General features: G+C 56.6%; 2 protein-coding genes across 7 annotated transcripts; both read left to right on the top strand.

The window, feature by feature from the left end:
* The first annotated feature begins 1,785 nt into the window (after nt 1-1,785).
* On the top strand, nt 1,786-15,271 carry LOC113918747 (AP-1 complex subunit mu-2). 3 transcript variants are annotated; one of them, XM_027587497.2, is made up of 12 exons: nt 1,786-1,975; nt 3,131-3,287; nt 3,485-3,552; nt 4,744-4,874; nt 4,987-5,134; nt 5,227-5,353; nt 5,846-5,994; nt 6,088-6,159; nt 9,108-9,266; nt 9,811-9,936; nt 10,274-10,349; nt 10,729-11,126. In XM_027587497.2, exons 1-12 carry the CDS (start codon nt 1,934-1,936, stop codon nt 10,749-10,751), a joined length of 1,278 nt encoding a protein of 425 aa, XP_027443298.1. In that variant the 5' UTR covers nt 1,786-1,933; the 3' UTR covers nt 10,752-11,126. The 3 variants fall into 3 exon arrangements, with proteins under 3 accessions (XP_027443298.1, XP_027443299.1, XP_027443300.1); XM_027587498.2 differs by having other exon boundaries at nt 1,788-1,975; nt 5,852-5,994; XM_027587499.2 differs by lacking the exons at nt 1,786-1,975; nt 3,131-3,287; nt 3,485-3,552; ... (7 more) ...; nt 10,274-10,349; nt 10,729-11,126 and adding exons at nt 12,703-12,839; nt 13,113-13,268; nt 14,318-15,271.
* A 484-nt stretch (nt 15,272-15,755) lies between these two features.
* Nucleotides 15,756-23,644, top strand: KRI1 (KRI1 homolog). Of its 4 annotated transcripts, none has more exons than XM_027586048.2 (19): nt 15,756-15,860; nt 15,973-16,046; nt 16,811-16,916; nt 17,251-17,359; nt 17,618-17,672; nt 17,753-17,799; nt 18,072-18,168; nt 18,246-18,323; nt 18,588-18,721; nt 19,008-19,134; nt 19,259-19,354; nt 19,476-19,646; nt 20,743-20,818; nt 20,921-21,009; nt 21,098-21,224; nt 21,310-21,440; nt 22,407-22,471; nt 22,569-22,667; nt 23,236-23,644. In XM_027586048.2, exons 1-19 carry the CDS (start codon nt 15,767-15,769, stop codon nt 23,573-23,575), a joined length of 2,115 nt encoding a protein of 704 aa, XP_027441849.2. In that variant the 5' UTR covers nt 15,756-15,766; the 3' UTR covers nt 23,576-23,644. The 4 variants fall into 4 exon arrangements, with proteins under 4 accessions (XP_027441849.2, XP_027441851.2, XP_027441848.2 ...); XM_027586050.2 differs by having other exon boundaries at nt 17,750-17,799; nt 22,382-22,471; nt 23,236-23,460; XM_027586047.2 differs by having other exon boundaries at nt 15,767-15,860; nt 17,750-17,799.
* The last annotated feature ends 111 nt before the right edge of the window (nt 23,645-23,755 follow it).

Below are 23,755 nucleotides of genomic sequence, written 5' to 3'. Positions count from 1 at the left end.
ATTTATTTATTTATTTATTTATTTATTTATAAAAGATTTTATTTATTTATTTGACAGAGAGAGAGACAGTGAGAGAGGGAACACAAGCAGGGGGAGTGGGAGAGGGAGAAGCAGGCCTCCTGCGGAGCAGGGAGCCTGATGTGGGGCTTGATCCCAGGACCCTGGGATCATGACCTGAGCCGAAGGCAGATGCTTAACGACTGAGCCACCCAGGCGCCCCAACCTGTGTCCTTTTAAAAAAAAATTTTTTTTACTTATTTTATTTATTTTTATTTTTTTAAAGATTTTATTTATTTATTTGACAGAGACATAGAGAGAGAGCACAGATAGGCAGAGCGGCAGGCAGTGGGAGAGGGAGAAGCAGGCTCCCCACTGAACAAGGAGCCCGACGCGGGGCTCGATCTCAGGACCCTGGGATCATGACCTGAGCTGAAGCAGACGCTTAACGACTGAGCCACCCAGGCGCCCCTCACTTGTCTTCTTGATCAGAGATGATCACGATCAAGATGATTAAGATGATTTTTTTTTTTATTTGACAGAGAGAGCACAAGCAGAGGGAGAGAGAGGGAGAAGCAGGTTCCCTGCTGAGCAAGGAACCTGATGTGGGACTTGATCCCAGGACCCTGGGATCATGACCTGGGCTGAAGGCAGCCACTTAACCGACTGAGCCACCCAGGCGTCCCAAATGATTAAGATGATCTCCCGTCATGATCAGAGATGATCTTGTTTTTTGGTTTTTATGCTGCGTGCCTTTCACCCTCCTTTGAAGAGAGCAGTGGAGTGGCTTCGTCTATTTGCCATCCATAGCGGCACAGGGGGTAATGGATAAATATTCATTCACTGCATGAATCAGCCTCAGCAGCAGCATTACCATAATGAAAGCAGCCTCCATATGTTCAGTCCAGCACCCAGGAGGTACTCAATGTTTGTTGAGAATATAGTCACAATAATAATGACCATTGATCTTTTCACCATTCTATCGACATCTTAGTGTCTTATAACAGGAGCTTATACTTTTGGAACGAATAAGAGTAACATTAGGAATAATAATAAAAGTAGTTACATTTGTTCTGCTCCGAGTTCTATCCACAGTTCCTCAGTGAAAGAATTTACTAGTCAGTGAATATCTGAATGAAAGAATAAATTAATTAGTAAATCGTTATTGTATGAATGAATGAATGATTTGCACAAATATATTTTTTCCTCCCCTCCCCACGGACCTGGACAGATATTATTTGAGTACCCAGTGTGGGGCACTGGGGATACAAACATTAACAGGACAAAATTTCTGCTCTACTGGGGCTGGTGTGCATGTGGGAGAGACAGAAGAGAAACAAGATGAATGGTTAAATGGGTGGATGGATGGAGATGGATGGATGGGTGGGTGTATGAATGGGTGGGGGGGTGAGTGGCTGGCTGGCTGGCTGGGTGCATGAATGGATGGGTGGGTGGATGGACAGGTGGAGATGGATGGATGGGTGGGTGGATGAATGGGTTGGGGGTGAGTGGGTGGATGGCTGGCTGGGTGGACGAATGGATGGGTGAGTGGATGGACGGGTGGAGATGGATGCATGGGTGGGTGGATGAATGGGTTGGGGGGTGAGTGCGTGGCTGGCTGGGCGGACGAATGGATGATGGGTGGGTGGATGGATGGGTGGGCGGACGAAGGGATGGTTGGTCGGTCTGGAGACTCCTCCCATCCGCCCTCCCGGGTGCAAAGGGAAAGGGAGGCGGGGCAGCTGTCCCCTCCGAGGCCCCGCCCTGCAGCAGCCTTCGCGTCGGCCAACAGCGCCGCTCACCTGGAGGCCTCCCCTTTAAGACGCTCTCACCTGGGCACTCACCTGCGGCGGCCGCTTCCGCAGGAAGAAGGAAGCGGCACCGCCGTCGCCTCCCGGCGCTCCCTCCCCGCCTCCCGGGTCCTCCAGCCGCCACCATGTCCGCCTCGGCTGTCTTCATCCTCGACGTCAAGGGCAAGGTGGGCCGGGAGCGGGGGATGGGGGTGGGGGTGGGGAGGACAGGTGAGTCTGCGCTCCCCTGGACCCAGGGGCGGCTCCTCCTCGCCGGCGGGGAGGCTCCAGAAAGCTCTGGGAGCGTGGAAACACCCCTCCCCCAATCCCTGGAAGTCCCGGGTCGAATCCCACCTCTACTGTTTACCAACCGCGCGCCGTGGGCCGGGGGCTTTGCTTTTCTGAGCCTCAGTCTCCCTGTCCGTAAAAATGGGAATAACAGAGGTCCCCACCCAATAAGAATGTATGCCACTGGATGGGTGTAAACTACTTAGCACAAGAACCCTGCTGCAAACATGAGGTGTTCAGTCCACTGAAATTATTTCAATCACCATCTATTCCATCATCCACACGATTCATATTTGGGGAAGACAGCAGGGGCAGGAGACCCTCTTTCCCATTTGGGGCTGCCTTGTCCCTTTCTGAAGCCTCCTCTCATTCGCCTTTTCATTTCAAATCAATAAAAACGGTGGTGGTGGAAAGCTAAGGTGTTTGAGGACCAGCTCTGTGCCGTCGTGGTTCTCAACCCTGGTCTAAACCAGCTCAGGAAGTAGGTACTGTTAATATCGAGGGCTTACTGCCTGCCAGACAGCAGCTATGTGGGTATCATCTCTCTCTCTCTCTTTCTAGAATCTTTCTTTTTTCTTGGCTTCCTTCCTTCCTCCCCACCCTTCCCTTCCCTTCCCTTCCATGGGCCCCACCTCACCAGTTTGGTGCCTGTGAAGCCCTGGACAGGAACAGGAATTCTGGACCTAGGTGTCTTGGTTCAATTCCTGGTTTCCCCACCTGTTAGAGACATGGTTCACACCTCGGTGTCCCCATCCTTCACGTGAAGACACATGAAGATGAAGCTGCTGCCTACCCGACAGGCTGTAGTGAGATCCAAATCAGTTAGCAAACATCCAATCTTTAGTAGGTCACGGCTGGTCCTCACTGAGGACTCTAGGACGTTTGCTGTTGTTATGATGTACCCATTTTACAGAGGAGGAAACCGAGGCATAGAGCCGCAGAGTCTTGCCCCTGTCCGGCACCCAGGAAGTAGAGTCAGAACCAGGCACTCTGATGCCCCCGGATGAAGGGGCCCAGACCCCAGCGATGACCAGGCCTTCTCTGCTCACCCTTAGCCCCTGATCAGTCGCAACTACAAGGGCGATATCGCCATGAGTGAGATCGAGCACTTCATGCCTCTGCTCATGCAGCGGGAGGAGGAGGGTGCCCTGGCCCCACTGCTGAGCCATGGCCGGGTCCACTTCCTGTGGATCAAACACAGCAACCTCTACTGTATCTAGCCCCTAGCTGGGTTCCTGGAGGCCTGGGGTGGTGGCAGCTCAGGCCCAGAGACGGTGGGACTGAGGATAGAAGTTGCACAGCACATCAGTGGCTCGGGTTGGGGGTGGTGGACAGGGTGAGGTTTTAGGATCCGTGCCCCGTTTGAGACCTCCAAAATGGCACCTTTTCCTTAACTTTGCTGCCCATAGTGGTGGCCACCACACTGAAGAATGCCAACGCCTCCCTCGTGTACTCCTTCCTCTACAAGACTGTCGAGGTAGGTTCTGGCTTCCCATTGGCTGGCTGGTCTGTCTGTCCAGCCGATTTGCCCTCCTCTTTCAGGATCCATCTCTCCTAGGAAGCTTTCCCGCACCTCCATCGAAGCCCCATCTCTGTGTTCTTATTAGCTGCTAGGGGATCATCTCTCCCTGTAGGGCAAGGACCAGGGAGGTTTCCAAGACAGTGACTGCTCAAATCTGAGCCAGAGAAAACTGGGTTCCAATCCCAGCACCGCCCCCCCCAGCCATGTGACCTTGGGCAAGTCACTTCTCTCCGTGTCTCTAAACTGGGAGTTACAACAAGTCCTACCTCGAGGTTGTTGTACAAATTGGTCAAATTCATATATGAGTGTTTAAAACAGTGCTTTGTATACAGTAAGTGCTCAATAATGGTTTGGTATTATTGTTAGCATTAGTACTATTTTGAGAATCATATAATAATTTGAGTGCTTGATAGATGTCATTCTTGACTGAGAAGGTGCTCAGTAAATCCTTTTCAACTATGGTGAGTGCTGTGAATTGTGTAAGGCTGATGAATCAGACCTGTACCCCTGAAACAAATAATACATTATATGTTAATTAAAAAATAAAAAAAATATTTTTCAACAAATAGGGAATGTGTATTGATCTGTCCCCTGCCAAGCAAAGAGGGGACACAGCTGTGCACAAGACAGGCACGGTCCTTGCCTGTCTTGAGGAGTCAAAGGACCTGAAGGAAATGCAACAGGACATTATGAGAACCAGTGACTGGGGTGCTAGTCTCACCTTGACACTCAAGGGGGAGGAGGGGTGGTAGTGGCTTCACTGAGGAGGTGACATTTGAGCTGAGGCCTGAATAATAAGAAGGCCACTGTGAGAAGAATGTCCCAGGCGGAGGGGACAGCATATGCAAAGACTCCGGGGTGAGAACAGAGAGAAGGCAGGTGGGGCTGGAGCAGAATGAGGGATGGAGGGTTTTTCGAATGTCAGATGACTGGTAGGTTCTCTGCTGTGGTTATGCTTACACCTTCCCAGAGGCCCTGAATTTGGGGTCCCAAACCCCTAAAGCTCGTGGACTCCCTGAATTCTTAATATCCGAGCACTGGTATACAGTAGGCACTCAATAATTGCCTGTTGGGTTGCTGGCTGGAAGAGTGAGGCCCCAGCCACACCTCCGCTGGTGTCTGTTTCCCCGCCCCCCCCCCCCCCAGGTATTCTCTGAGTACTTCAAGGAGCTGGAGGAGGAGAGCATCCGAGACAACTTTGTCATCGTCTATGAGCTGCTGGATGAGCTCATGGACTTTGGCTTCCCACAGACCACGGACAGCAAGATCCTGCAGGAGTGAGTGGGCCACGGGGGCAGCCACAGGGGGAGCCGCTCATGGGAGGAAGTCAAGGAGGGTCCGGGAAGCGTCCCTGGGTCCAGCTGCTCATCGCCCTTGCCCTCCTGACAGGTACATCACGCAGCAGGGCAACAAGCTGGAGACCGCCAAGTCACGGGTGCCGCCCACTGTCACCAACGCTGTGTCCTGGCGCTCCGAGGGCATCAAGTACAAGAAGAATGAGGTCTTCATCGACGTCATAGAGTCTGTCAACCTGCTGGTGAGCACCCCCTCCTCTCCCCTACTCCTTCCACGGCCTGGCGGCAGCAGAGGAGGCCCTATGCTTGTTGACCCCTGTATGTGCATCCTCAGGTCAATGCCAACGGCAGCGTCCTGCTGAGCGAGATCGTGGGCACCATCAAGCTCAAGGTGTTTCTGTCGGGAATGCCAGAGCTGCGACTTGGCCTCAACGACCGTGTGCTCTTTGAGCTCACTGGCCGTAAGCATTTGGGGGGGCAGGGGCGCGGGAGGGAGCCGACCCTATCCCATCCGGGGACCCAGAGAATTGCAGCCCGTTCTGAACTAAGCGCTCGAGTGCCCTCTGCTGGTCACGGCCAGTGCTGCGGCTGCTGGCTCATTGGCGCAAACAGTGCTTCATTATTGGGTGCCTGGCACAAGTACAAGGGTAAAAAAAGACAAATCACTGTGCTTGTGGAGCTGACGTTCAAGTGGGAGTAGGAGGACGTAATCGCATCCTATTTAAAAACCTGACAACAAGAGCCAGATTCCCGGGATTCAGAGCCTAGCTCTGCCGCCCCTGGCCAGCTGGGTGACCCCGGGCAAGTTACTCATCCTCTCTGGGCCTCAGTTTCCTTACCTGTAAAATGGCAGGTAATGGCAAGTGGTAGGTGGGGAAGGCCGGGCTAGCGACCTGGGATAGGGTCTCTAGCCTAGGCCTCCAGGGTCACCCGCTGGCCCACTCGGCTCCGAGTTTCAGGGAGCAAGAACAAGTCCGTGGAGCTGGAGGATGTGAAATTCCACCAGTGCGTGCGGCTCTCTCGCTTTGACAATGACCGCACCATCTCCTTCATCCCACCCGATGGCGACTTCGAGCTCATGTCCTACCGCCTCAGCACCCAGGTGAAGCAGGGTGAAGCAGGGTAAAGCCCGACTGCGGAGGGTGAGAGAAATGACCTCAGAACCTCCAAGAACTTCCTCGTCTGCTGTCTGCAGGTCAAGCCATTGATCTGGATTGAGTCCGTCATTGAGAAGTTCTCCCACAGTCGCGTGGAGATCATGGTTAAGGTAGGCCCAGGGGAACAGTTGCTTAGAGTGCTTGATCTGCCCCTCCCCGCAATCACCCGCCTAACCCTATCTCTCCCAGCCTCCCTGGCTCCTCATTCCCCTCCAGCCTCACTGGTCTCCTGGCTGGTTCTCAAACATGTCAGGCACGGTTCCCTGTAGGGGCTTTGCATTGGCTGTTCCTTCTACCTGGGCTGGTGTTCCAGCAGCCATGCCCATAGCTTCGGCTCCCACCCTCTCCCACCCCCTTTGGTCTCTGCTCTGCGGGCCATCATGTCTACTTCTCCCCTGCGTGATTTCTTTTCCTCAGTGTCAGGCATGTAGTAGGTTCTCAATAATGTCTAAATGATGGACAAAGTGTTAGCTATTGCTACTATGATTTTAAGGGAGCCTCTACTTTGTAAAGGAACTAAGGGACAAGAAGGAAGAAATAAAAGATATGCTGCCCTCAAGGAGCTTGCAGGCCAGCTAGGGAGACAGACAAACCATCAGTAAATCCTGGGCAAAATAGATCCCTAATCTGGCCACTTCGTCCTCCCTCCACTGCATCTGCCCTGGTCTCCCAGCTGCTGCCCTTGCCACCCACCACCTGTTCCCTTGGAGGGCACCTGTGAGCACTTCAGTCTGGCTGTGTCTCTCTTCTGCCTACAACCTTCCATGGCTCCCACTTCACTGAAATTAAAAGCCAAAGTCCTGGCAGCCCACAAGGCCCTGCGACAGTCTGCCCTGTCACCTCCCTATCTTTAACCTCCCTCCACTGTCTCCCTCCTTCCCTCCATTCCAGCTATATTGGCTGCTTCTTTATTCACACCAAGCAAGGTGATACCTCAGGGCCTTTGTACTGGCTGTTCCCTTTGGATCACACTCCCTCCCTGCCCCAGATACCCACATGGCTCCTTCCCTCATCTCCTTCAGTTTTTTGCTAAATATCACCTCCTCAGAGGCCTTTCCTAATTGCCCTATTTAAAATTGCAAAACCCCCCACCCCATGGGGCAGCTGGGTGGCTCAGCTGGTTAAACATCTGCCTTCAGCTCAGGTCATGATCCCAGGGTCTTGGGATCAAGCCCTGCATCAAACTCCCTGTTCAGTGGGGAGTCTGCTTCTCCCTCTCCCTCTACCCCCCCCCCAGCTCGTGATCTTTCTCACTCATTCTCTCTCAGATAAATAAGTAAAATCTTTAAAAAATACGAAATAAAATTGCAAACCCCTATCATTCCCCACCTCCCTCTTTGCTCTATTTTTCTCCTATGACTTAACACCAACTGACATGTTTTATTTACTTTCATATCAAATATACACATATACATGTAATATTTACGTGGTTTAAAGAAAGTACTCAGCATATTCACATTATAGTTTTGCCTCCCACATTTTTTTAAAGATTTTTAACATTTTTAAAAAAGATTTTATTTATTTATTTGATAGAGAGACATAGCGAGAGAGGGAACACAAGCAGGGGGAGTGGGAGAGGGAGAAGCAGGCTTCCTGCGGAGCAGGGAGCCCGATGCGGGGCTCGATCCCAGGACCCCGGGATCATGACCTGAGCTGAAGGCAGATGCTTAACGACTGAGCCACCCAGGCGCCCCTTAAGACTGATTTTTAAGTAGTCTCCACACCCATCCTGTGGCTCAAACTCACAATCCCAAGATCAGGAGTTGCACGCTCCACCAACTTGAGCCAGCCAGGCGCCCGGCCGCCCACATTTTTAACCATAAATATTTTGTTCTGCTGGTTTCTGATTCTATCAGTGGACTGACTTGCTTTGGTTGTGTACGATTGATTTGAACGTGAGTCCCCGGAGCTGTAGCTTAGTGTATCCCTTTCTGTAGCCGTAGAGTATTCCACCATGGGGATCTTTTCTGTTCCTTCTCTTGCATGGATTGTTCCAATTCTTGGCTACTCTAGTTCTCATTGCCGAGAACAGCTCTTTGCATGTCTCCCAGCGTCCCAAACAAGAGCTTCTGCACAGCTTAGAGTGAGCCCTCTTGTACAGATGGGGAAGCTGAGGTTCGGAGGGATGCAGATGTCCCCCATCTAGGAAGGGAGGGGACCTACTTTGAACTTGGGTCTGCCTGGCTCGAGAGTCTGTGCTTTTAGATTTGACTTTGTTCCCTGGTCTTGGGGTGTCAGGGAGGCTGGATTGCAAGATGAATGAACAGTCACCAGGGAGGGTCTTGACAGCCCTCAGTATCCCCATCCCTGCAGGCAGGGTGCTTTCCAGAAAGAATATCCCTCTGGTTTACTTGGAGGTCCTCAGGCCCTGATTCCACCTCTCAAACATCCCTCCCCAAATTCATCATTAATGGTAGTAATCATAATGCTCGCTACTGTACACAGAACACTTAAGATCCTTGTGTTCAAAGTTTGTCCCATGTCACGTGCTAATACAGATGATGTAACTTATTCATTTATTTGTAAGGAAGGCATGCGATGGTTGACAACACAAGCTCAATTAAAGTCCCTGCTGTGCTAGGTACCAGCTAATTGACTTGTACAAAGTGCCTCATTCTCCTCATCTGTAAAATGGACCTTAGGGATGGATCCTACTTTAGGGAATTAGAGAGAGGACCAAGTGGTTGCCTCGGGGCCTAGCACATGCTAGGGGCTCATTAAATGCCAGCTCTCAAATGAAAACTCCTCCGTGATGGGCACCATTAGCATTTTGGACCAGGCAAAGGTGTAGGACACTTTGCAAAAGGAAGGCACTCAGAGCCTCTGGAGTCTCCTGTGGGTGTGACCCCCAGCTCTGCCCCGTGTTGGCCGTGTGTCTCCAAGCAAATGCCTTAGCTTCCCTTCGTCTCCGTTTTCTCATCTGTAAAATGGGCTGGCTGATCGTTCCTACTTCAGGATTGCCGAGGCTCTCCCCGAGGTTGTGCGGGGAAAGGGCTTGCTGAATATTTGCAGAACGCAGGAGGGAATTCTTCATGCCCCACACCCTCTCCCCTGACAGGCCAAGGGGCAGTTTAAGAAGCAGTCGGTGGCCAATGGCGTGGAGATATCTGTGCCCGTGCCTAGTGACGCCGACTCCCCAAAGTTCAAGACCAGTGTAGGCAGTGCCAAGTACATGCCAGAAAAGAATGTCGTTATTTGGAGTATTAAGTCTTTCCCGGTGAGTACTGGGGTGGGTGTGGGATCTGAGGGCCCTGCCCTTGTGGCTCGCGAGCAAGGCAGAGAACAAATCAGAGATCCATGTGTGTTTGCATATGGTTATCCTTTAGGGGTAATAAAGCTGGAAACCAGGTCAGCATGGTGGTTAAGCTCCCTGCCTCCCAGGTCTTGAGGAAACCAGCCCTTGCCTCTCGCAGCTAGACAGCCTTAGGAAACCCATTTCCCTTCATGGAGCCTCTGTTTGCCCATCTGTGAAATAGACAGGATCATGTTACCCTCACCCTTGGGCTGCTGGAGGATTTGGTCAGTCCCTGCGAATGGGGTGGTGTGCAGGGTCCATCAGGGCCTGGGAAATGGGGAGATGGTCATTAGACGCCCTCTGACCAGGATTTTTAGTTAGAAGCTTCAGCTGTATCTTGGCCAGGAACCTTCACTTTCTGGTCTGAAATGGACAAAGAACAGAGTCTGCTCTGGGGGCTGCCCTGAGGATGGTCTGGGGCAGAGAGAGGCCTCTTGGTGTGTCTGATGCCCCCATGTGCCCTCAGGGGGGCAAGGAGTACCTGATGCGTGCCCACTTTGGCCTCCCCAGCGTGGAGAAGGAGGAGGTAGAGGGCCGGCCCCCCATTGGGGTCAAGTTTGAGATCCCCTATTTCACCGTCTCTGGGATCCAGGTGAGTGTAGCGAGCACATGTCTTCTCTCCTTGGCCTCAGTGGGTTCCGCATTTTCCTATACCTTCGCTCAGGTCACATCTGTTCCCTGGCCTGTGCCACCTCGTCCCCCCCCAAACCACCCTGTGTCTATTCCCTTACACTGTGCCATCTCTTTCCCAGGGTCCTGGACTGCCTCCCTGCTCTCCTCCTCCCACTGCCTGTGCCACACCTTTCCCCCAACACATGTCACCTCACCACTCCCAGACCGTGTCACCTCATCCCCCCCCCGCCCCGAGTTCCCTCACCACAGCCAGGCTCTCTGCCCAACGCGGGCCACCTCGTTTCATCCCCTTTCAGGTCCGATACATGAAGATCATTGAGAAAAGCGGTTACCAGGCCCTGCCATGGGTTCGCTACATCACCCAAAGTGGTGGTAAGGCAGCCCGGCTCCCTGGGCCTCTGGGGTCAAGGAAATCCAAAGGATGGTCTTGGGGCTTTGACAACACTCTGGCTTGGAGGGCACCAAAATCCAACAGGCCTGGCTTCAGTTTGCCCATCTGAAGGGGGCGGGTGCCAGCTCAAGGGTACTGATAGGGTTTGGACAAGGGACTGAACACAGCACCCCCAACTGTGTCTGGAGACAAGCTTGTTGCTATGGTTACCTTCCCTGTGTTGAACCCCACTCTTAGCCTTGTTATATACCCATGGAGTTGATCATGAGCCCTGGGGTGGGAGATAAATGCGGGAGGGGTCTTTCCCTCTGTTTCCTTTCCCCAGTTCTGAGATGGTCTCTGCTCATTGTTTCCCCGCAGATTATCAACTTCGTACCAGCTAGGAGAGCGAAGAGGTGGGGACTTGGACATGGGGCCTTCCCTCTTCCCAGGCTGGGACTGTAGACTTGGGAAGAAGATGGGGGGGATGTGTATGAGGGAAGGCCCCTGACTTAGCAGTTTCTTGTTCCCAGCACCCAGAACCTGGCTTCCTCCCTGCCTTTCCCTCCACCCATAGGCTGGGGAGGAGCAGTCTCCCTACCTCCTGCCTCTGGGCTCCTCCCTCCAATTTTATATGAAGAAATAGAGGAGGGCCTTGAAGCCCCCTCATGAGTGCCTTCTTATAGTGACCTGCCTTAGGGGTGTTGGGGCCCCTCCTTCACAGCTGCTGAGCCCAGAGGCCATCCTGGCCCACCCTGAGTTTTAGGATGGTATTAAAAAGAATGAATCTAGCTGCTGTGTATATTCTTGGCTGGGGACTGGGGATGCCGGGGACACCCATGAAGTGCTGGGTTGGGGGCGGGCAACGCAGATCCGTTCCTCAGGCCTGGGCATGGCACATCTAGGACCGTGCAGTCGCCCGCCCCTCGCTCCTTGGGCTCCTTGGGCTCCCTGTTCGACGAGCATCAGTTTCCCTTGTAGCAGCCAGAGGGCGCCTCTTAATTCCTAAGTCCCGTCGTGGCTCTCAGCACCCTCCCGCGGTTCCCTTGTGAAAAGTAAAAAGTGCTCACTGCAGTCCACAAGCCCGATCTGCCCTACCCCTCCCTCCACTTAACCTGTCCTCACTTCCTCCCACTCTCCCCCTCTAGTCCTCACACTTCCTGTGCACAACAGGTGCTCCCACCTCGGCCATTGCATCTGTAATGCCCGTCACCTGGCATGCTTTCCCCCAGATATTCACCTGGCTCCTTCCCTCACCGTCAGGTCACAAACGTCAGCTCCTCCGGGACGCCCTCCCTGACCTATTTCAACGGCCTTCCTTTCCCAAGAGACTATCACTTACCTGTTTTATCACCGCCATAGTATTTACCCCTCTGAAAAGATTTTTTTTTTTTTAAAGATTTTATTTATTTGACAGACACAGCGATAGAGGGGACACAAGCAGAGGGAGAGGGAGAACCCGACTCCCTGCTGAGCAAGGAGCCCAATCTGGGACTCCATCCCAGGACCCTGGGATCATGACCTGAGCCGAAGGCAGACGCTTCACGACTGAGCCACCCAGGCGCCCGTGTAAAGATTTAATTACTGTCTTCTCCCGACCTAAATGGTGGGGGTCCTGCAGCAGGAACCACCTGGCTGGCTCGCTCTCCAGTTGCACGCCTAGTACACAGAGGGTGCGCAGTAAATGTTTGAAGGCAGGCATCTGTAAATGCCTCCTCCGACCTCGACTCTCGCCTCCCAGGCTCGTCCACGTGGCGGCTGCGGCTCGCAGCGTGTTTTGTCCTCGCCCTGGCATTTGCTGTGCCAGGTTTGGTTCAATCTGAGCCAGAATTGATTCCCTCTCACCCACCCCATTTCCCCGTTTATTTTCTTGACGGTGCTTAACGCTATCTAAAATTATGTAGTTGCCTGAATGTTCGCTCCCCAGCGCCGGGACAGGTGCCAGCACACAGCGGGCGAGTGAATGAAACAAAGCCCTCTGCACATACTGAGGGCTAATAAACGCTTATCGCATGACTGAATGGTGAAACTCCGGCCTGGACTGCCCCAGCTCTGTCTCCCTTCCTCCCAGAGGTGCCGACGGCCCGGGGCATACCGCGCTACCCTGCCCCTGACCTTTCTCCCGCGGGTCAGTTAAACCGGCTCCCTTTCCCGCCCGCCGGGCGAGTTTGAAAACCGAAAACCCCGCCATTGCCGGCGGTTCCACCGGTCGCCGCGGCTCGGCCAATCAGGAGCGACACCGCCCATGCCGGAGCGTAGAACTCCCCCCCCCCCCCGGCGACGCGTGGCCATTGGCTGCGCTGGCCGCGTGGGCGGGGCGCCGCCGGGTCGCGAGCCGGGCAATGCGGCTGGGCGACAGTGTAGCGAGTTCGTAAGAAAACAAATCCGCAGCGTTCGGGGCGGGGCCTCAAGAGCGCTGGCGCCGCCCCCTGGCGGCCAGCTTGGCAGCGGCGGCGACACCGCCTCAGACCAGACGTCGAGGAGGAGGGAGGGTGAGTTGGGGGGAGACCCGGCCCCCAAGGGGCGGGGGCCGGGCCCGGGCGTGCGGGCGGCGGAGGGTTGGGCCGGGCTTCCAGCCCCTGGCGACCCGCTGGCCGACAGGGGGAGGAGCCCGCCGGGAGGGCCCGGGTCGCGCCCGAGTGCCGACTGGTGAGCCGGGCTGGGATCCTCGCCCAGGCCAGGAGCGCCTCGGAGGGGATCTTCGGGCCGGCCTCGGTGGCTTTCCCCGCACTGACGGCGCCGGGGTGGGGCGGGGGGCTTTGCAGGCTGCCGGTGTCGACATGCTGCTGGAAGAGGTCCGCGCCGGCGACCGGCTAAGCGGGGCCGCGGCCCGAGGCGACGTGCAGGAGGTGCGCCGCCTTCTGCACCGCGAGCTGGTGCACCCCGACGCCCTGAACCGCTTCGGCAAGACGGCGCTGCAGGTGAGGCCCGGCGGGCGCGGAGCGAGGGCGGGGCTGGGACCCCAGACCCTTACCCTTACGTTTCCTGGGTCGCGATGGTGGCTGACTGGGGGTCCCGTCCCTTTTCCCTGGGCCGATGTTGCTCCCTGATGTCCCTTCTCGTCGGTGGGTGGTGGATGGGGTTAGGTTGGGGGAGGGGAGGACTTTCCATCTTCTCTGGAGGATTTCTTATTCTCTGGGTGCGGAGGATTCAGTTTCCCCGTGGAGGTTCTTATTCCGTGGTGTGAGTTCAGCGTTTTTGGAACCTGGTTTCACAGGGATGGCTCTTGTTTCTTGGAGCTTCTGTGGGGGGAATCCAGTCACTGGAAGGAAGGATTCATGTTTCCAGGGGGTCCCCATTTTCTGGAGGGTTCTCTGAGAGGTACCCAGTTACGTGGAGGAGATCTCCATTCCTGGATTTGTTTGTTCCCCCAGATGCCTAGTATATTAAGGGAAGCCCTAATGGGGGCACAGTTACACATTGCACGGGTCTCCTTATTCCCCCGGGGGGGCATTTTACAAGGGAACCCCATTTCTTAAGGGCGTCAGGTACACTGGGGTGAATCAACCCCATTATATGGGAGAAGCTATTAACTGGAGAAGGGATTTCAAATTCCCTGGGCATCTCCTTTCCCTTCAGTCGGCTGTCAGGTTCTTTGGGGGGCATTTTTCATTCTCTGAGGCCTATTTCCTGGGGGGTTCCATATTTCCTAATGATTTCCCCCCTGGGATGGGGCGTGTCTCTGCTTCCTTGGGGAGGGTCTTAGGTTCCTTGAAAGTTTCCGTGGAGGCTATTCCCTAGACAATTGTCTTATCCTTAGGGGGTGACCAGCTTCTTGGGGGTCCCTCTTCCTAGGAGGTGTCTTTCTCTGGGGTATCCAACAGCTGTCTGAGAGCTTGTGTTCTTTGGGTTTTCCCCATTCTTTAGAAGACCTCTAGTGTTCCCTGTTCTTGAATGACCCCTCTCTTCAGTGACTCCCTTTTCCTGGAACCTCTCCCTTGAGGACCTCTTACCCTCTGCCCCCACACAGGTCATGATGTTCGGCAGCCCCACCATTGCCTTGGAGCTCCTCAAGCAAGGTGCCAGCCCCAATGTCCAGGACACCACCGGCACTACTCCAGCCCATGATGCAGCACGCACTGGATTCCTGGACACCCTGAAGGTTTTGGTAGAGCATGGTGCTGATGTCAACGCGCCTGATGGCACTGGGGCGCTCCCCATCCATCTGGCAGTGCGAGAGGGCCACACGGCTGTGGTCAGGTTCCTGGCTACAGAGTCTGATCTCCATCACAGGGATGCCAGGGGGCTCACACCCCTGGAGCTGGCGCAGGGGATAGGGGCTCAGGATCTCATGGACATACTGCAGGGGCACACAGTAGTACTGCTGTGACCTGGGACCACCCACTCCAGCAACCGGACCCAGCAGGGTTCTCTGTCAAAAGAGGAGGGAAGAAACACTTTCTCCCCTCGCTTCTGCCCACTGTCGAAAGTGGAGGGGCACCAGTTTGTGGCTTGTTGGTGTTGATTTGTGGGGTGTGTGTGTTTGAGGGACATTTCTCATTTGTTTTTCTCACCCCTTTTGATGTGTTGGGCGGAGAAGGGCTCCTGCAGGCAACAGCCATCTAAACGGTTCAGTTTTCTCTGCACCTCGGATTGCTGGGGCTGCAGACGCCCAAGGGCAGAGTGTTTAAAGCCCCAGCCCCAGAGTGAGGTCATCACTTCCAGGGCTCCTGGAACCTGGCGACCTTGGCTGGCTGTACCCAGAGAGAGACCTCAAGTGTGCACACTGCTTTCAGGCATGGGGGAGGGGGGAGAGTTTCAAATCAATAAAAGGATAGTATGAGTTCATTCATATTTTGTTGGAAGCTTGTTTTCCAGTCTCTTGTACAGCGTTAAAAAAAGAGATTCTATTTATTAAGCTTTGTGGAAAAAAATTGTGTGATAACTTAATGTTTTTACCCATTAAATTAAGACTTGTGCATGATCACAGAGCTGGTGACTTCTGATTTTTGAGTCTGCGATGGAGAACCGCGCGTCCAGGATGTTTGTGGGGGGTGGGAAGGGGGTCGCAGATCGTGGGTGCTTTGGGGGAGGGGAGAGAGTGGTAATTCCCAGGGTGCCAGAGCTGAGTGAGCTGGGTGGGGCAGCGGTTTACGCTGTCGGAACGGAAGGGAGGCAGGAAACCGCGAGGGGAGAAAGGGCCCCCAGATGTCAGCTGGGTGCCGGGAGCCCCGGGCGGGGGGGGGGGGCGGGGGCAGTGGGCGGTGGCTGCAGGCTGACCCGCAGAGGCGTGACCCGCGGGCGGGGATTATGGTCGCACGGCGTTAGGGATCCCGGAAAGCTTGGGGACAGGATTAGGCGCGGCCCGCGAAGCTCCGCCTCCTCTAGGGCTCGCCGGGGCCGGGGCGGGGGCCGAGAGTAGCCCCGCCTCCTTCGGGGACACTCGCCGCACGCGTGCGCAGTGGGCCGCAGAGCCGCCATGCCGGAACCGCGCGGGTCGTCGCCCCTTCGGGTAAACGCGGCGTTTGCCGCGCGGTACGGCCGCTACCGGGAGCGCGAGGAGCTGCAGCGGCGTGAGTGCGGGGCGCATGCGCGCGGGGCGGCCGCGCGTGCCGGGTAGTCGGGAAGTGGGGGTTCAGCTGGTCCTCCACGCTGATCTGGGGGGCTCCCATCTGTGCCCCGCAGTTAAAGATCGCTACGGGGACCGGGACATCGGCGGCGACTCCAGCTCTGAGTCTGACTCTAGCGACGAGCGCGTGGTGAGCTTTCTCACCCCGGTGCCGTACATTCGGGAAGCATCCAAGCCCCCTACCGCTTCCCGACCCCGATATACAGAGGGCGGCTAACTTCCAACCCCATTTCACCCGACGGGAGTTTCCATCCACCTCTTCCTAGTCCCATGAAGGACACACAGCGCCCTCTCCATCCCCAGGGGGTGGCCAGATGCTCCCCCTACTTCCCCTCTCCCGCCACCATCCACCTGCCCATCCTGATGTGTGAGGTGCGACCGCAAGAGTTTAACCATTTGTCAGGGTCGACTCAGTCCCGGAAGTGGGACATCCTTGTGCCACATGGGGCACTCACCTTCTCACATCAGCCCTGATCTTCCTGGGGGCCTCACTGTGCAGCCCGGCCCCTGCTTGCTGTCCCACAGATGTCCTTTCTGCTCACCAGCCCCCACGTCAATCCTTTGTCCCCAGGAAGAATCCTCCCCTTGCCCATTACCTTGCTCTATCTCAGATCCTGTACCTCTGTGTGGCCCGCCCCAGTCCACCCCCACTGGGCCCCCCCTTCCTCTGTCACCTGCTTCACATCTTCCCACCGCCCCTCTTACACACCCTCCATCCCCCAACCTGCTTCTGTCCAGCTGGATCCCTCTCCTTCCTCCTAATGTATGCCCCCCAACACCCTAATTTCCACACCCTCTCAGCCCAGCTGCCCTGTTACTTAGTGTCCCCCAGCCTCCACCAGGGCTCTCACCATCTCCCTTCTGAAGTCATCCCCGATCCTTCTCATGCCTTAGGAATTTGACCCCCAGCAAGAGCGTGACTTTTACAGGACTCTCTCTTTGTTGAAGAAGAAGGACCCCCGCATTTATCAGAAGGATGCCACCTTCTATCAGAAAGCAGGTCTGGGGTTGCTCCTCCCTAAAGCCCGGGTTCCTCATTGCCTTCCTGGTTTTTGTGATGACTTAAAGAACCCTTATACCATATATGTTTTATGTTCTATGCCGAAAGTGCTTAGCGGAGTGTTTTGTTTTAGGTTATTACTTGTTAATAATGATTGTGTGCTTGACCCTGTTCAAAGCATGAGTTGCTGAGTGAGCACAGCTGACCACTACCATGTAGTGCAAGTGTGATATTTGACGTCGTGGTCTGACCCTGGCCCCGCCCGGTGGGATTCTCCACCTGGGGAACGAAGGGGGTCACGGGTGATGGCAGGTGTCTTCTGGCAACCTGACAGTATCGTCCTCAGAGAGCGAGGAAGCTGAGGAAGCCGAAGGGAAGCAAAAGAAGATGCGGCCTATGTACCTGAAGGACTATGAAAGGAAGGTTATCCTGGAGAAAGAAGGGTGAGGAGAGAGCCTGACTCCCTGCCCCATCCCTCCCCCGAGCCTTCCCAGGGCAGGCGGATGCGTGGGAGTCTTAGAGGAGGTGGGAAGAAGCTGGTGGTGACTCCCCAGGATTGAGGGAACCCCAGAGAACAGGAGTGCCCGTGACCCATCTGCACCACACTGCCCCCCAACTGCTGCTCCTAACAGCTCCCCACCCCGTGGGGACAGACGAGCCGTGGGGAGTCTCTCCTGAAGCCCCCATTTGTCCTTCCACAGCAAATATGTCGATGAGGAAAATTCAGATGCAGAGACCTCTGATCAGAGATTCCAGGTAGGTGGGGTGGAGGCCCCGGTTGGGGGCTGAGGGGCCTGGGGCTGGGCCTGAGGCCCACGTCACTCTCTCTGCAGCAGATCTCGTCGCAAAGTTACGTGGAAGAACAGAAACAACTCAAGGAAAGGTGAGCCTGGGCCTACTGAATAGCCAGATGGATCAGATTTGAGCCTGAGTTCAAATCCAGCCCTGTTACTTCATGGCTGTGTGCCCTTGGGCACGTCACCTCGTCTTTCTGTGCCTCAGTTTCCCCATCTGTTAAATGATGGCGCCCTCTATGTCACAGCACTGCCCTGAGCTTGTTGAGGAGAGCCCAGGACTTAGTAAACAGGCTTCATCGTGGGACTGTGGGCGGGCAGCAGGCTTCGTCTCCTGAGGCGTACCCTCTCCCATGGGCAGCTTCCGGGCGTTCATAGAGGACAGTGACGAGGAGGACAGTGCCGGGGAAGGCGGCTCTGGGTTGCTGCAGAAACGGGCCCAAACCAGGGAGGAGAAGGTGGGTGCTGGGCCTGGCTGGCTGGGGGCAGGTGGCGGGAAGGGGTCCCCAGACCCTCAGTGCTGGCCTGCCCGCAGGCCCAGGAGGATGCGGACTGTGTGGAGTGGCTGAAGGGGCAGAAGGAGATCCACAACCCCGACGCCCTGAAGGAACTGGTGAGTTCTCAGGTCCGGTCCTCCTCCGGGCTTTTTCTGGAAACCAGTCCTCGAGGGAGTAGCCAAGAGCCCCTGGTCTGAAGACGGGGTGTGCCCCTCCCTGGGTGCCAGTTTCTACTTCTGTAAAGTGGAAATTGTCCCCCCTACTTTATAGGCTGGCTGTGACGTTTCAGTTACTTAAGTCCACAGGGAGCCAAGCCCGCCCTCCGTCCCCGCCCCCACGTGCCTGACCTGGGTCCTGTTCCCTGCTCCCCTCTCCCCCAGACCCACCTCAAGGAATATTGGAACAACCCAGAGCTGGATGAAGGGGAGCAGTTCCTGCGCGATTATATCCTCAACAAACGTTACGAGGAGGAGGAGGAGGAGGAGGAAGGCGAAGAGGAAGAGGGGGAGGAAGGGTGAGCAGCCGTGTCCGGGCCGGTGCCGGAAGGCAAAGGGCACCAGGTGTTCACTTGTTCACGCACACGGTAGCGGAGTTGCTGGCCTGTGAGGAGGCCCTGCGGCGTGTGGGCTCTGGAGCTAGGCGGCCCTGTCACTGGATTCTGTGCCTCAGTTTCCCTATCTGTAAAACGGGGCTGCCTCCAAAGCAGGGCCCTTGGGAGGATTCAGTGCGTTACCGCAGCTGGTACGCGGGAGTGCAGGGGCTCGGCTGACCCCCAGCCCTGTCCCATTTTTGTCCCTCAGGGGCCCCAGCCTCCCGGTCCAGCTGGCCGTGGACGATTCCTCAGACGAGGGGGAGCTGTTTCTGAAGAAGCAGGAGGACTTCGAGCACAAGTACAACTTCCGCTTCGAGGAGCCGGACTCGGCCTCGGTGCGGGACCTGGGGCTGGGGCTTGGGGGGAGGAGGTAGGGGGGGACCTGGGCCTTGGGGCCTGCGCCGGGAGAGCCCAGAATCATCCTCTGTGGCCCTTCTGGGCTCCCCCTGCTGCCCACAGGTCAAGACCTACCCTCGAAGCATCGCGTCCTCTGTGCGCCGCAAGGATGAACGCAGGAAGGAGAGGAGAGAGGAGACACGGGAGCGAAAGAGGAGGGTGAGCACGGGGCTGCCAGGCCGGGGGGAGGGGGCGGCCCCCCCCCAGAGGAGAGCTCACGCCCTCCCTCTCCGCCCCCTTCCCCCCTTCCCCCCCCCTCCCCCCCGCCTGCCACCCGCAGGAGAAAGCGAAGAAGCAGGAGGAGCTCAAGCAGCTGAAGAACCTGAAAAGAAAGGAGATTCTGGCCAAGCTGGAGACTCTGCGGCAGGTCACAGGCAACGAGACGCTGGGCTTTGAGGAGCGGGACCTCGAGGACGACTTTGACCCCACCCGGCACGACCAGCTCATGCAGGTGCGGCCCCTGTGTCCCACCCCAGCCATGCAGTGCTGCTTGGGACAAGGCTCTGGAATCCGTGCTTGTTTCCTGGCTGTGTGGCCTCAGAGAAGTGACTTGACGTCTCTGAGCGTGTGTCCCTTTCTCCCTGTAAAAGCGGGTTCAGTCACACTGTCTACCTCAGGGCCAGCGTAAGGATAGCCTGAGAGAAGTACGCATAAAAACTGGTAACGCTCAAGGAACAGGGACTAGCTGTGGTTCCTTGAAACTTGTTGCCATTAAGGTTTATTGTTGGTTTGAGGGGACGTAGCATCTGGCCACAGAAACAGGCAACAAGGCTGTATGGGGAAAGCAGCGGGGACCCTGTGAGCCCCAAAGAGACCCCTGACCAAGCCTACGAGGTCAGGGGAGGGGACTGAGGATGCGTAGGCTTCAGTTTCTCCGTAAATGGAGGTAGTTTCTGTCTCTTGGGGGTGCTTGTAAGAATGCAGGGAGATGCAGCCCGGCACTGGGCATACAATAGGTGCTTAATAAATGACATAGTTTGCAATATTTGCCTTTGCCAGGCACCCAGTGGGTGCTGGGGGTTCATCAAGGGCCCAGCAGTTTCAGCCTCCTTGGAACTCATGGAATGGCAAGAACCAGCCTCGTAGTCACTGAGCACCAGGCCCCAGAGCTGCCCTCCCAGAGCTCCCAATCTAACGGCAGGCCCTTAACTGTACAGTTACGACCTCCAGCGATCAGAGTGGGGACGTGCAGGGGGAGGTGGGGTCTCAGAGGAGTCCCGGATCGACTGTCGGGCGTGGTGCTGAGCGGGTCAGGGCGGGCAGCTGAGGCCTGAACAGCAGTTAGGCAGCCGAGGAGGGAGGGAGTGCACCAGGCAGCAGGGGGACCACAGGGGCAAAGGCCTGTGGGAGGGAAAGAACGGCGGCTCTGTGGAACCGAATGGTGCCCAGTGCAGCAGGGGGTACCGGGCCATGGAGGGGCCTGGTCACACAGCGTTCCCCTCACGTCAGCAGCCAGGTCGGGAGGGTGCTGGGAGCCATGTAAGGTGTAGGAGTACCAGTCTGGCGGGGAGTGGGCCTTGCTGATCGTCCGGGCCCTGACCCTGCAGAGGTGTTTTGGGGACGAGTACTATGGCACCGTGGAGGAGGAGAAGCCGCACTTTGAGGAAGAGGAAGGGCTTGAAGGTGAGGTCCCCGGGGGCACCAGCCTGGGGGAGCTGCTGGGTCTCAAGTCCGAAGTTCCGCCCTGACCCCCTGACCCCCTACCTCTGTGGCCTCTGCAACCAGATGACTGGAACTGGGACGCATGGGCTGGGCCTGAGCAGGGAGGAGCTTGGAATCAGCAGGAGCTGCACTGTGAGGACCCCGACTTCAATGTAGGTGCCATGGGCAGAGGGGGACCTGGGGGGGTGCATGGGCCGCCCCTCCCCGCCGAGGGCTGGCCTGACCTTGGCATCTCGACAGATGGACGCTGACTACGACCCCAGGCAGCCGCGGAAAAAGCCGCGCGAGGCCCCCCTGACGGGCAAGAAGAAGCGCAAGTCACCCTTCGCTGCGGCTGTGGGGCAGGAAAAGCCGGTGTTCGACCCTGGTGAGGCCCGGGCGGGTGGCTCTGGGCGGGCAGGGGCTCCGCGGCGCCCGGCACACCCTGGCAGCCTGGCTCCCGCCCTGCACAGGAGACAAGACGTTCGAGGAGTACCTGGACGAGTATTACCGGCTGGACTACGAGGACATCATCGACGACCTGCCCTGTCGCTTTAAGTACCGCACCGTGGTTCCCTGCGACTTCGGGCTGAGCACCGAGGAGGTGGGGCCCCACAGTGGTGCCCAGCGCCCCGGGGGGGGTGGGGGTGGGGTGCCCCGTGGGCAAGGGGGAGTGTGTAGCTAGCAGATGCTGCGCCCCCCGCCCCCCCATTCCTTCTCTGGAAAACACCAGTACTGATGACGTTCCCTGCCTCAGACGGCCTCTCTGAGGCAGGGGGCTTCCAACAGCGCTTTCCCCTAGAATGCGCCGTAAATAGGACTTTTAAATCTGTCAGCAAATATCCGCAGTTGGGTGGCCATTAGGACTGGGTGGGCTCTGGAAACAGATGGCCCAGATTCAAATCCTGCTGTGGCCACTCACCAGCTGTGACCCAGGATGCTGTGCCTCCATTTCCCCATCTGTAAAATGGGCCTAGTAGCAGCCCCCACATCATGGCTGTGGAGCTTTAGTGAACATATGTGGCTCTTGGAGTGGCGCTCGCCCCTTAGCCGTGGGGGCTGTGGGGGCTTCACCAGTCGTGGCCAGCAGAGCCGATACCTTCTGCATTCACCCAGCCTCCCCGGCAGCCCTTCAGTAGTTTCTAAGGGGCTTGCCCACCTCCTGGATGAGGAAACCGAGGCCTGCAGCTCGGAGCCTCGGCCTCACCTGTAGTTGGCAGACCTGACCGTTGGTGCCGATCTGCGGCTGCGGGGACCGTGGTGCCCGAGTGAGGCTCTGCGACCCCTGGGGCCCAAACTGGAATCTGAAATCAGCCACTCCCCGACCACCTGACTAGGGCAAGGAGCACCTTGCCGAGCCTCAGTTTCCCCATCTGATGCCCGCTGCCAAAAACATCCAGGGGTCTCCACAGAAAGCAGTCCTCTCCTGCTGTGGTGACATCCCTGCCGAGCGCTAGTAGTATGACCCGCCTTTGACCAGTGAGGCGACGGAAGCCGCGAGAGCCAGGCCCCCGCCCGCGCCCTGACCCAGGGCTTGCATGGCAGGACCCCACCCACCCTTCCCATGCAGATCCTCGCTGCCGACGACAAGGAGCTGAACCGGTGGTGCTCCCTGAAGAAGACCTGCATGTACAGGTGACAGGGCCGGGCCAGGTGTGCCGGGGGCGGGGGGCGGGGGGCGGGGCACCTCCCAAAGCTCCCGGCAATAGGCGCGTCTGCCGGGCACCCCCAGGTCCGAGCGGGAGGAACTGCAGGACAAGAAGGCGTACAGCCGGAGGGCCCAGAGCTCCTGGAGAAAGGGGCAGATCTTCAAGTCACTTTGCCCAGAGGGGTGAGTGTCACCGGCTGGAGGAGGCTGGGCTTGGGCTTGGGAGCCTATTGGGCCTCGGAATGGGGCTTCCTTTCTCGTCCCGGGCCATGGCTGCGCGACCTTGGGCAAGGCCGTTGCCCTTTCTGGGCCTGCTTCCTCATTTTTAAAATGAGGGTAAGGGGTTAAGATAGTTCATTTCTTGTTGGGTTTTTGAGGATGAAGTGAATCAATTCATGTAAAGTGCCTAAAACACAGGAAATACCATACAGGTATTAGTATTATTATTATGCCCATTATTTCCTGATCTATAAAGCAGGGCTGATAGGACCTCAGAGAGCTGATTTAAAGCTGTAATAAGTCAATTTCCACGAACAGCTTAGTATAGGCTCAGCAATACAATCGAGTCTCAAGAGTTCAGTAGAAAAGGCCCAGTTTTGGTGTCAGACTTGGGTTTGAACCCGAGGCAAGCCCTGGATTTGGTGCCCTGCCTCTGAACCTCTCCTTTCCTCATCTGGAAAATGGGGGACGTGTACTCAGGAATTGGCCTAATCGTGACCAGCTTGGGCTGAGCCTCCACTTTTTTCCTCAGGACAGAGACGCTTACAGAAGCCACAGAGAAGCCACAGAGAGACAAAGATGGCCCACCCGGGCAGCTGCTGGCACCTGATGGGGCCTGCAGGAAGCAGCCCCAGCCTGGGAGCCCCCCAGCACAGGAAGAAGCAGTCCCCGTGTCACGCACCCAGAAGCCAGGCCCCCAGAGGCGGAGGAGGGGCAGGAAGGCGCGTCTCCTGGGCCCCACCGTGACACTTGGTGGGCATGAGTTTAGCCGCCAGAGACTGCAGGCCTTTGGCCTCAACCCCAAACGGCTGCACTTCCGCCAGCTGGCCCGGCAACGGAGGAAGCCGCAGGGTCCCAAGAGCGGCCCCTGAACTCCAGGGAGCAGGCAGGGGCCCTGGGGTTCCTCCCTTCCATCGCACTCCTCATGCATCTCCCTCATGGACTGTGTGGACCCATGGGCAGAGCAGTCTTCCTGTCTCACAGATGTGGAAGCCGAGGCCTACGTAACAAGCTTCCCCCACCATCTCCCCTTAAGACACACCTCAGACCCC

The sequence above is a fragment of the Zalophus californianus genome, chromosome 1, assembly GCF_009762305.2.
Source record: "Zalophus californianus isolate mZalCal1 chromosome 1, mZalCal1.pri.v2, whole genome shotgun sequence".
Lineage (NCBI taxonomy): Eukaryota > Metazoa > Chordata > Mammalia > Carnivora > Otariidae > Zalophus > Zalophus californianus.
The sequence above is the reverse complement of the archived record's forward strand: the minus strand, read 5'-3'. Positions and strand labels throughout refer to the sequence as shown.